The sequence below is a fragment of the Rhagoletis zephyria genome, unplaced genomic scaffold (assembly GCF_001687245.7).
Source record: "Rhagoletis zephyria isolate East Lansing unplaced genomic scaffold, Rhagoletis_zephyria_1.1 Rzeph_scaffold_04904, whole genome shotgun sequence".
NCBI classification, from domain to species: Eukaryota; Metazoa; Arthropoda; class Insecta; order Diptera; family Tephritidae; genus Rhagoletis; species Rhagoletis zephyria.
In genome coordinates this window covers 36,578-46,551 of record NW_016161987.1, presented here as the reverse complement: position 1 = coordinate 46,551, position 9,974 = coordinate 36,578, and the positions used below count along the sequence as shown (strand labels likewise).

General features: G+C 37.1%; 1 protein-coding gene across 1 annotated transcript; it reads right to left on the bottom strand.

Annotated features, from left to right (window-relative positions):
• Window positions 1-28: 28 nt before the first annotated feature.
• Window positions 29-1,711, bottom strand: LOC108371349 (methylcrotonoyl-CoA carboxylase subunit alpha, mitochondrial-like; the record flags this gene model as incomplete). Its single annotated transcript, XM_017626903.1, has 4 exons — window positions 1,558-1,711; window positions 670-1,441; window positions 301-605; window positions 29-230 (listed from the first exon to the last, which is right to left on the bottom strand). Coding segments are annotated over exons 1-4 (1,317 nt in total), but the record flags the coding sequence as incomplete, so codon positions are not given.
• Between the last annotated feature and the right edge of the window lie 8,263 nt (window positions 1,712-9,974).

Here is a 9,974-nt window from a genome sequence, read left to right as displayed (position 1 = left end):
CCAATTATTTTTATAAGGATCCACGTACATGATATTCGCGCAGTCGTGCAATTAAGCTATTCAATGCTTGCGTGCGATTCTCGCCCCAAACAACTAATTTCGCGATCATTGGATCGTAATGTACGGACACTTCGTCCCCCTCGCGTACTCCTGTTTCGACGCGCACAAACTCGTTCGGTTGCGGTGTCGCTAGGTAACGCAGTGGGCCAGCACCAGGCAGAAATCCACCGCTGCATTGAGATTTATGGATAAAAGAAAGCATTTTCAAAAAATGTAATCCTAAGCTTTTACTAAACTTACCGTGGGTTTTCTGCGTAAATACGGGCCTCAAATGCATGCCCTTTGCGACCGATTTCCTCTTGCGTCAGCGGTAAACGCTCACCCGCTGCAATGCGAATTTGCCATTCGACCAAATCAGTGCCAGTGATCATTTCCGATATTGGATGCTCCACCTGTAAACGCGTATTCATTTCCATAAAGTGGAATGAGAGATCTTCCTTGTCCATGATGAACTCTACAGTACCAGCACCAACGTAACCCACTGCCTTGGCTGCGCGTACTGCAGCTTCGCCCAATTCGCGACGCAGTTGCTCCGACAGACCAGGCTGTGAGGGAAACATAATGTATGTTAGAGATCATAGTGTATATACAGTATCGCAAAATACTTACCGCCGGCGCTTCTTCAATGATCTTTTGGTGACGCCGCTGCACAGAGCAATCTCGCTCCCACAAGTACACCGCGTCGCCATATTGATCGGCAAACACTTGAACCTCTACGTGTCGTGGCGAGCGCACATAACGCTCCAATAGCACTGAACTGTCGCCAAATGACTTCTGCGATTCATTTCGCGCCGAATTAAGCGCTGTTAAAAAGTCTTCCCTTTTGTCTGCGACACGCATACCCTTTCCACCGCCACCGCGTACTGCCTTGATCATTAATGGAAACCCAATTTCTTCTGCTTCGGTCTGCAACCGCTCATCAGACTGATCATCGCCATGATAACCATTTATGATTGGTACGCCTGCGGCGGCCATAATCGCTTTGCTTGTACTTTTAATGCCCATATCCCGTATTGCCGTGCTGGGTGGTCCCATGAAAATAATATTCTCACGTTGACACAGCTCAGCGAATTCTACAGATTCGGAGAGAAACCCATAACCGGGGTGTATCGCTTGGCAGGCAGCTTTCTTAGCGATTTCAATAATGTGTTGGCCGCGCAAATAGGAAGCCGCCGACGCTGCCTCGCCGACTCGATATGCCTCATCGGCGAAAGACGCGTGTAGTGAGTGCTCATCTGGATCAGAGTATACAGCAACCGTACGCACACCCAACCGGCGCGCAGTGCGTATTACACGGCATGCGATCTCACCACGATTGGCGATCAGAATTTTGTTAATCGGCCGTACTTGTACATTGTGTGACGCCTTTGTACTGTAACCTCTGGAAGAGAGGATATGAAAATTGTTTACTCCCAAAAAGCACATGTTTATATACATAATCGGCGTGTAGGATACGAAGGTGTTTACTTAATTTATGGTAGCTGTATACTTCATTACCTGAACGAATAAACAATCCGCAGCAAATGAGTATACATTTTCCCACTTAAATACAGTAATCTTAAGAATAAAGGCTATGAAGCGATGAATAAACTAAAATAAACCAAAACAATTGCACTTTGTATTCTGTAAACACGCGATAACTATGGAAATGTTCTTATCAGTATTTGACAGATGCATCAGCTGTTTGATTGGAGCGTTTGTCCGTTGATCGTGTTGCGTCGCTAAAGGTGCGAACACAAACACGTCGAACATAGTTACGTTTTCGTACGCACTAGTCAGTAAAAGCCAGTAATAATTTTACTGGATTTTTAGAGGCTGGCGTTTTCGTACGCCAAAACTTGCAAGAAACCATAATACAAACATTAAATGTCGATATCTCAGATACTGAGGTCAATGTAGTAAATCCGACAGTGAATTCCACAAAGAAATTGAAGGATATGTTGTCCTGTTTTGTTTTCCATCTGAAATAATTTAAAAAAATTATTATGTTCGAAATGCAACCGTGGACAATAGTTGGCAATGAAGCTTGCAAATGTTTGCTAATACCTGTTCGCCCAAAACTTTCTCTCTTTGGGAGAGTAAGATCCCTTATTCTCTGAATTTTATTAATGGCTAAAGGCCGGTCCACATAGAACTTTCGCGTTGGCTTTGGCTTTGGCGTTAGTTTGACAGAACGCACGTTAAAAGTATGCTTGCTACAATCAACGCTTGGCAGCGAATGCTTTGAGCACTAGATTTAAATACTAACGACAGATAAATTAATATTTCATATCAATAATTGCATGAAACTTGATATTTCTTACCTACATTTGATTAAAAATTAAAAATATTTCACATAATTTTATTTATTTGCAACAGCTGATTGACAACGCGCGCAAAAAGATGAGAGATGCCCATCTTTTTGTGGGCGTTAGCTTTGGCGTTGGCGTTGCCGTTGATATGTGGACATGTCCATATAATTGTGTGTATTCATAGTCAGCTGTTAATCAACGCCAACGCCAAAGCCAACGCCAAAGTTCTATGTGGACCGGCCTTAAGGGCTCTGTTATGCATACTTGGCATTGCTTGACAGTTGTCACATAAGGAATCTGTTAAATTCAACATTGCTCCAGCAAAATCGCTGGTGTAAATGGTGATTTAAAAAACGCTTGCCTCAAAGTAGAAAGCAAGTCAACTTTTGCATGCGATTATCGCCTGTCAAAAAATCGCCTCATGTAAAGGCAGCATAAGCGGCTACCGAACGCACAGCATGACATACGTAGAAGTCTGTTGGTTTTTGATTTCTACGTAAAAATTGTATAGCAGTGTATGCACTGTCCAGTATGCATAACAGAGCTTTATTTCTTACTGGCTTTTGCATAGCGAACATAACTATTTTTACCTGTAACTATTTGCCAATAAAAAAAAAAAAACAGCGGATAACATGATGCTGGGTGCGATTCGCACTAATAAAAAAAGTGTTTATGAGGCTCTTATTGTTGAAATTGACAAAATAAACCAATTTAAATATACATATACTTAGATATTCTTTTAAAAAATGTTTTTTTTTTGGAAATTGCTGTTGGTGCTCAACTGCGCGGTCGGCGTTTGCCCGCCCCCACTGAAAAACCTAAGACGCTGAGCCCAAATTTGCGCATCGCATTAAAGGCTAAAAAAGCAATACCAATTTACCTTTAATTTACAATAATTCGCTTATAAGTTATTGGCAAATATACATGCGATTTTATGCGTATACTGCAGAAGGGCATTTAACGCAGAACTACACTGTTGGGTGGTTCACAAGTTGTCGTACGTGTCGTATTGTCGTATGTTGTAAAGTTTTTAACGGCTAAATAAATGTTTAGAGGACTTGACATCACCACCAACTATTTTTTAACGGTGTGAAATTTCATAATAAAACTTTTATGTTAGCTTGCGAATTTTTTTAAATATAGTTAGGGTTCAATCGATACAAGTAAATACTCGATATTTTTCATTTGATACCAAGTATTTTTTTACTCGATACCTTTTTGTTCGGTATCGAGTAAGTATCGAAAAAAAGTACTTGGTATCGAAAGAGGAGTTTCTACTACTTTTATCATTGCAACGGCAACTCAACAAGTGACGTCCGTTATTGGAGTTTTCGCGAAAAGTGCGGTCATGTAGTAGAGAGAGTAGAAATCGCTTGTCTGGAAAGCATTTAGAAAAGTGGTTGTTTCTTGGCAGTGTGCCCCAAAAGCTATTTTTTTATATTTTGTGAATAATATACTTATATGAAGTCATATATGTAATTATAACTAATATTGTTCCTCAGCAATGTACCAAAAGAAACAATAAATTTTTTTTTTCATAAATAGTTTGTAAATGATGCAGTGTGATGTATACTTATGGAGGTGACCTTATGGATAAGTGTCGGATTTTTATTTTTATTTTCAAATTAATTTTAGCTACTTTTTTATAAAAAATATAGTTCATTCTATGACAAAAACCATGTAAATCCAAGTTTAAAATTTTGTACAAAAATGAAAAGAAAATCAAAGTTTCACCAAAATTAAACACTTTTTATTCAGAATAAAAAGTGTGGAATTTTGATGAAAACGTACTAGCGCAAAAGAGAAGGCACAAGTTGTCCCTTCTTATTATTTACGTTCTTTGATGAAACTTTGTTGATTTGCTTTTAGATTTTGTACAAAGTTTTAAACTTGGATGAACAAGGTTTTTGTTATGGAATGAACTATATTATTTATAAGAAAAAGTGAATAAAACTAATTTGAAAATAATAACCAAATAAAAATCTGAAACTTATCCATATTGGGTGTATGGGTCTCATAGGACTGAAAAAATTATAACCAATACTGTTCCTTGGTAATGTGCCACAAATATTAATTAATAATTATTTAGTATTCTTACTAAATAACTTAAATATATACGTTTTCTATACCTGCAACTTTATTGGATTTTTATTTAATTTTGACATACAGTGTTTTAAACCATGATAAGGCGTAATCATACGACCTTTTACAACAAAAAAGGGAAGTATCGCTCGAAAGAGAAGATGAAAACAATTCAAGTAAGTACTCGCTACTTTGCCGATACTGAGTAGGTATCGATACTTTTAGTCTTTTGAGTAAAAGTACTCATTAGAGTGATACCCTAGTGGTATCGATTGAACCCTAAATATAGTTTTAGCCGTTTAAAGTTTATGACATACAATGGTACGACAGTATATAACACCTTGTGAACTGTATGCCTATATATATAATTGGAATGATTCAGTAAAATAAAGCCAAAGAAAATACTACTCACGGGCTTTATTTCCTTTTATAAATCAAGCGGGCGTTATTCCTTTCCTTTGGGAAATAAAGCCCGTCGCTATTATTGCTCTTTCGCAAAGGAAATAAAGTCCGTGGGTTTTATTGCCTTTTATTGGTAAGCGCTATTTCCCCTTCGAAATGGAAATAACGGCCATGAGCTTTATTTCTCTTTTTTTTTTATTTCCGCGGGCTTTTATGCACTACACCGTTTGTTACTATAAAGCTTAGTATCCAGCTCTTAAGGAAATGGCCAAGAAAAAAATTGCATTCCGAAAACAAAGCGCGACAGTCTACTACCGTTTTAGTGAATGTATTGTGTACGTGAGTGCCGTTTTTTGTGTAAATATCAGTGTTGCCAACTTCTGGGTTTCAAAAAGCACCAAAACTTGGGGAAAAAAGCGTTTTACCGTACTAAAAGCACTAATTTTTTTATACCAAAAGATATTTTTTTCATAACAGTTTGTATTTAACAAAAATGAAAAAAATAAATAATATTTATAAGTATAATTCAATACACACAAAACTTTTTCTCATGCTGACGAAGTAATACCGAAGTAAGTACTGCAGATTAAAACTGGTATATTTATGTATAATAATAATAGATTGGCGCTTACACATATGTTAGTGTTTGGCCGAGCTTCTCCTCCGATTTGTGGCGTGCGCATTGATATTGTCACACAAAGGGGGTATACTGGCATATTTAGAGGAAGAAAAATCGAATCGCAACAAACGAAAAAATTAATGTAGATTCTTTTAAATTCAGTGCTGCTACAGCTTTAAATATTTCAAATTATTTCATGTTCTAACTATCTATGAGAAATTTGAGTTCAGAAGAAGAGCACTAAAAAAGGCACTAGGCACTAAACAATTTTTTTTTTGCGTTTTAATTTTCAAAAAGCACTAAATCTAGTGCTTAAAGCACCAAGTTGCAACTATGGTAAATATGTGTTGTGTACATGTTTATTTATAAACGAATGTGTTCCTTTTCTTTCGTACGTGTTTATTGATATATCTGTACGGTAATATTTTCGGACGGGACTAGCTCTTACTGCCAATATAGGAGTATTACATATCGCACACCGTCTTTCAAAGAGTCACAACTCAAAATAATACGTGTGTTAGAAAATGCGAGACACTATTTCGTAGCACATGATAATCATATGGGCAAGGGCGACTTTACCTTAGTTTTTTTTTTAACAAATTATGACCAAAATTTGTCCCGGGTTTTGCTGAAAGGTAAATAAGAGCTCTGTGTACACTTCAAGTGCATAATCTCAAAAATGCCAAAATTTGAGTTGTGACCCTTTTGAAGACGGTGTGCGATATATAGGTTGTCCAAGGAATTTTGTAATCTAATATTTTACAGCCTGTTGCCTCTTTTCTCAAGAAATAATGGAACGGGCATATATTTCTGTTGCAAAAGTGGGCTGCCTGGTGCTCTTTTTCCCCAAAAAAAAAAAACTTTAGAAAACCGTAGTAGAAAGTGTAGCAAATTTCTTACGAACTGAAACTGAAAAGTCTATCGAAGGAAGATATGATCCAGGTGACATATGAGGCGGTGGCTCGGGTCTCGAACTTGAGCCACTTCATCTTAGCATTAGAGCAGGCAGCAAAGCGAACTCTACTAACTTTCACAAGAGAAGGCTTTAACAAAGATAAAACCTTATCATCGAGGAGCTCGGCTGCCAGATTCCACTGACTTTGATACCTAGAGATGATAAGCCCAAATGGGTAGCATTTGAGAGAAAATCAGGTAGAGCTTTGCTGCAAGGCAATTTGGAGTACCTCCTTTATGGAGAAACATATACAGGCTAGCTTGCAGCAATGGTATACAGATGGCTCCGTAACTCCTCTTTCAGGCGTAAGTCTACGCCATTAGTCTATGTGCAGAGGTTAACCTACGTATGGATTTCCGTAGTGAGAAAATCCTAATATAAATATCAACATATGAGGTCAAATCGTCCTTGGCCCTTGAAAGCATTGACAACATTAACGCCCTGTCAGAGGACAAAGTTATTAAACTATTTTTGGATACCAGGATACGTAGGAATTGAGGGTAATAAGGAAACAGACCGTCTAGCGAGAACGGCGTCTCACCTTCCCAAAAGGGTCTGAGCCCTTCCTTGTGATCGGTTAAAGACAATCAACGAAGCATTCAGGAAGGAGAGGAGCAAGTTCAGAGAACACCGTAGGTCTACGCCAGACTAAATGCTTACTACAACCTTATAAGCTAGAGGGCAATAATAAACCTCCCCTTTTGACGGGCCACAGTAAACTAAGAGGTCAGTCACCTACATACATTAGCTGCGGATCTGCTCGAACGACCTATGTTGCTTTTATGATTCAATTGAGGAGACCCGATTACATCTGCTTCGTGAGTGTAGACGGTTGAGGTACCTGGGCCAACTCTGGCCAAGTGTTGAATTCGTTCAATCGCTGACCCCTGGACACCTTTTCAAATTTCTGGGATTTCTAGGGTAGATATCTTGGTCGCAGTGCATATATCTATAGCATATGTATTTATCTTTCTTCTATCTATTCCTCTTTAATCCCTCTTTACCAAAGCTTACTAGAGTTCACTTGGCAGCCTTGTCTATGGTTAGATGAAGAGGCTCAATATTTGTATGTGAATATGTACATATGTACGTTTGATTGGATGACCTTCATTTCGATCTCTTGTAAATGAAATTTAGTGCTATGCTGCTTCATTAAAATAACAATAGAACGACGTATGAGTTTTATGGTAGAACACAATCCCACAAAATTGTCGCAATGTCAATGAAGATGACTACAATAGCGGCGACCGCCAGCAGAATAAAAAAGACAATCAAAATCAATGCAGGTAACTGTTATCAAACAAACAACAAATTGTGTTAATATGGCTTTTATTTGAGGTGATTGAAAACACCAAAAAAGCGGAAGAAGAAGAGTCACAGCGATAAAAGCAAACACCATTTGAAAGTGCGCGCGCGCTAATTTACGAGTATTGTGAAGCGTGCAAGAAAAGCTTGCTCAATGTGCCGCCGCGCCAAGGCGGATATTAACAAAATGCAACAAAGCCAGCAAAGTGTTGGCAAAGAAGTTGCAGAAAAGCACGCGTAAGTAGAAATAAAAAGCAAAATTGTTGACAGAACAAATGGAAGTAGTCGTGGAGCGGCAGTTGGCACGTTCGCTTTTGAAAGAGCATAAATGCACTAATACTCGCCCGTACAAAGTAACACCAGAAATACGTACATATGTATGTAAGTGACTCTTGTGAGCAGAGTATATGCATAAATGTGTCTTAGTTGCCTTGAAAATTGTTAGCCACAAATATACATACAAGTATTTGTTTTTGTTATTATTCAATAATCAACAGCAAAACGCCTTTCCAATTTCCGAAGCTGTAGCTAAACCCACCTAAGCCTAAATTATAGTACATATATACATGCCATAAAGACCACTGTTAATCTAATAACAGCAGCTGTTGCTAGCGGCAGTGGCCCTACAGTAAACTACTCCTCACACTGTACACGGTCGGCATTCACTGCTCATTTATTAGCAAAGTTACTAAATCGCCAAATGCACACTAAGGTACACATATGTACGTGTTTAGGTTTGTATCTACATACATACATACATACGGTGACCATTCGTACCGATTTTGAGAAAATTGTCCCGCTAAATATTTTTTAACAGTCGGAACATATAAGTGTCCTGATTTTATCCCTGTATAATACATACAGGGGAGAGCCATAAACATAGCCAGCATACATATTTTCTATGATCTTTGGTTATGTTTTATTTCGTTAAATTGGTACTCTCGCTATATTGCACACATCATTTATGTCAAAAGTTTTTTTGTAAGGTTTTTATAATAACTATTGTTATTATTTTTATTTAATGAAATGATGCTAACTTGAATTTAGTGGACTTATAATGGACTATTAATTAGTACAATTCCCTAAAAAATTCAAGGATATGAAAAATATAAGCTGTAGATACAGTGGTGAAAATATAAATAGGGAAGAAACATTTAAGCATTCCTTTATTATTTTTTATGAGAGTTTAACAAACCATGTAAATCAAACTTAGTTCACAAATTTGACAAAGTATTGCATATAGTTTTATCAAAATTTTGTGCTTTTTAATAAGATTTCTTAGGGCTAAATTCGCAGTGCGTAGTTAACCACTGATAAAAGTTTAACTATTAATTTTCATATTCACAACGCTCACTTAACAAAAGTTTAAAGTTACAGCAGAGCCCCATAGTCAAAATCTTGTGAAATATATTTTTTTTTGTGGAACGAATTTCAAATTTGAATAGAAAAGACTTATGGCATTATTCATAAGAAATAAAGTAGGTTTAAAAAGCTTTATAAATTGACGTGTTCATACATTTTTAAATTTATAAACCTTTTGCAAAGGTACTTTATTTTTTATGATTAAGGCCATTAGTTTTTAGAATTTGTATATTTTCCGGCGATATGAATTTCCATAGTTAACTATGTATGTAACTCTGAACACAAATTCATAGTTAAACTCGTTTTGGTGGTTAAGTTAACAATCGTTTAACTAAGCACTGTGAATTCGGCCCTTAGAAACATTTTGAGCATGCAGTTAGCCCATTAAATTTTAGTAAATCGAACTGCAAATCTAAAATCTTTTTTTGTGGAAGGTGATGTTCAGTTTCTCCATGCAAAAAAGCACACAGAAATCTGGTCACCGCAATAAACAGCAAGTTTACATACATAATTTTGCTGCGGTGGTGAATTTTGCTTAACAGTCTGCTGTTGCGCCTCACTCGACCAGAGAGTGAATGAAGTTCGTGCCTTTAGTCTTTAGTTTAAAGTGCGACGCGTCACATGTTGTTCACGCTTGAAATTTAATCCATTCCGATTTCTATTGAGTTCGTAGCAAAATATTTAAAGCGCATGCGCTAACGTTAATTGTGCGAAATCCGGCTTTTATATGTTTAAAATTTAGTTTAGAGTAAGAAAAACGAATACAAAACGAAAAAGACTTAAAGCAAGAAAGTAAATCGTGCAATTTTGTGGGTTAATATTCTTTGAAAATTTTTGGAGGAGACTTTTTGGTTTTAATTTTACACCGCTATGCGTTGCTAATCGATTTGTGTCAGCA